Source organism: Octopus bimaculoides, chromosome 21, assembly GCF_001194135.2.
Source record: "Octopus bimaculoides isolate UCB-OBI-ISO-001 chromosome 21, ASM119413v2, whole genome shotgun sequence".
NCBI classification, from domain to species: Eukaryota; Metazoa; Mollusca; class Cephalopoda; order Octopoda; family Octopodidae; genus Octopus; species Octopus bimaculoides.
The window spans coordinates 8,027,796-8,030,549 of NC_069001.1; the positions used below are offsets into that span (position 1 = coordinate 8,027,796).

Here is a 2,754-nt window from a genome sequence, read left to right on the forward strand (position 1 = left end):
AATGCAAAACGGTGCATCATCATCTACTGCCCAATCTGATAGAATTCTGGCAGAACTGTGTAGCAACAGATCGCCAGCAATTGCTTCATCACAAATTGCCGTCCTAGCTCCTGCGAAAAGGAATCACCCTGCTATGTATAATCAAGGCAGCGCAAAAAGTTGTTTTGCACAAGCATTTGTATAGCCAATTAGACGGATGAAATTTACGTACACTTAATAATGTTACACAAAACAGCCTTCAGACTTTCCCTATTAATTTCGTCTTTTGAATTATGAACATATTTACATCATAAGGGTTTTTTCATTGTAAGGCTTTCTTTTTTAGTTGATTTTCACCTAGCAAGACTTATCGTAGATGGCGTAATAAGTCACACTCGGACAACGTCGGGTTGTACTGCTAGTAATATATAAACATATGCATACATATATGTACATACCTTATAGGTATGGATATATGCATATATTTATATATTATTCATATTATTATATGATCGAACGCCATGCATCCTTCTCCAAGTAAGTTTTTATCTATTTATCTATCTATCTATCTATCTATCTATCTATATATATATATATATATATATATTTTAATTGTTTCAGTCATTTGACTGCGGCCATGCTGGAGCAAGGCCTTTAGTCGACCAAATTGACCCCAGGACTTAGTCTTTGTAAGCCTAGTACTTATTCTATCGGTCGCTTTTGCCAAACCGCTAACTTACGGGGACGTAAACACACCAGCATCAGTTGTCCAGCAATGTTACGGAGACAAACACAGACACACACATGATCATGGCTAAAAACACCTTCGATAGATCTGCAGGATCTGCTCTGATGTGGGACAAAACAACAACAACAACAACATTTAGCAAAGGGTCATGAAAATACCTGAATGGAATGAGAAGTTCCTCGTTGAAACTGGGATTCGGGCCGTCTGCACAGTGAGTACGAACTGTAAATTTCTGGAAGCTGATTTCAATGAAGGGTCTGACAGACTGAAATGACAGAAAGATAGATAGGAGAATGGTGCTAAGATGCTGGAGAAACAACATCATCGTCATCATCACCATCACCTTCACCACCACAGTATAAAGACATGAACTTGCTATGAACACACATGTTTAGACAGGTTTTTACAATATGCCTTGTGTCTCCAAACAGTCTACAGTCTCTGAGCACAATGTCTATTCTATTTGAAAATCAGGATGTTTAAGTACCAACATCCCAATTCTCAAATAGAACAAACCATTTGCTCAGAGCCCAATGATTGGTTGGAAACACAAGGCATGTGAGATAAACATGCCTAAATGCATGTCTTCACAGCAAGAAACTATTGGTAGCTCACATCTTTATATATATAGTGAAGGCATGTAGCTCAGTGGTTAGGGTATTCCGCTTACAGTTGTAAGGTCATAAGTTCGATTCCTGGTAGTGCATTGTGTCCTTGAGCAAGACACTTGATTTCTTGTTGCTCCAGTTTCACTCAGCTGGCAAAAATAAGTTGTACCTGTATTTCAAAGGGCCAGCCTTGTCATACTTTGTGTCACGCTGAATCTCCCTGAGAACTATGTTAAGGGTACATGAGTCTGTGGAATGCTCAGCCACTTGCACATTAATTTCACAAGCAGGCTGTTCTGTTAACTGTATCAACTGGAATCCTTGTTGTCTCAACAGATGGAGAGCCAGGTCATATATATACACATACAGCAGAGAGAGAGAGAGAGGGAAAGACTGACATGAAGAAAGAAAGAACTTACCTCTTCAATGGTGGATTGAAACTGACTGTCCATGGAAGTTTCAGATCTGAAATATGGCAAAAGATAGGGAAGACAGGTAAAAAATTATATTAATGCTACATCTCCATTTTCTGAATTTTAATCATGTATATATATATATATATATATATATATATATATATATATATATATATATATATATATATATATATATATATATATACTTACGTAATAGCTGATGTTTGTCGCACTGGAATGTTGAAGGCCTGAATGACATTGATAAGGATGTGGACCTCATCTCCTTTCACACCCTGAGACACCCTCTTTCTCTCTTTTCTCACAGGTTTAAGGGGCCTCCTTGGTTGCAGGAGGTTTAATAGGCTCTTGCCTATCATACTGATAGGACCCAGAAAGAAAAGAGAAAGAAAAGGGGGAAATTTCAATGGAAGTAAACAAAACAGATAAAAGCCAAAAATTAAAATACTTAGGGGTTGCCTTTTTTTTGTTTTAGTTGTCAGCTGAATACAAATCATAACTACCCAAGTGAAGGAGATTCTATGTGGTCCCTCAACTGACTGGAAATAACAGCCAAATTCCACTTAAGCTATGAGTACACTAGATAATACAATCCCGGATGTACTGTCTTATAGTAACATGGATGAACAAAGCTGATTGGAACAGACCTAGGGTTAAACAACAACAATCTATCTATTCAATTATATGCACACATACACATAAATAACTATATAAGAAACTATATACATATACGTTCATTACCTACATCCAAATCTACACATATACACACCTATATATATATATATCATCATCATCATCATCATCGTTTAACGTCCGCTTTCCATGCTAGCATGGGTTGGACGATTTGACTGAGGACTGGTGAAACCGGATGGCAACACCAGGCTCCAGTCTGATTTGGCAGAGTTTCTACAGCTGGATGCCCTTCCTAACGCCAACCACTCAGAGAGTGTAGTGGGTGCTTTTACGTGTCACCCGCACGAAAACG

At 38.0% G+C, this 2,754-nt stretch overlaps 1 protein-coding gene across 5 annotated transcripts in view; it reads right to left on the reverse strand.

The window, feature by feature from the left end:
* The window catches only part of LOC106876947 (coiled-coil and C2 domain-containing protein 2A), a 44,119-nt gene that overhangs the window by 12,950 nt on the left and 28,415 nt on the right, over positions 1–2,754 (reverse strand). For 4 of the 5 annotated variants that reach the window (XM_052975371.1, XM_052975372.1, XM_014925713.2 and 1 more), the window contains exons 31-33: positions 1,962–2,129; positions 1,755–1,800; positions 886–992 (exon numbers count right to left, since the gene is read on the reverse strand). In XM_052975371.1, the coding sequence (XP_052831331.1) occupies positions 886–992; positions 1,755–1,800; positions 1,962–2,129 (321 nt within the window). The remainder of the gene's footprint in view (positions 1–885; positions 993–1,754; positions 1,801–1,961; positions 2,130–2,754) is intronic. The other variant, XM_014925715.2, reaches the window with a different exon arrangement.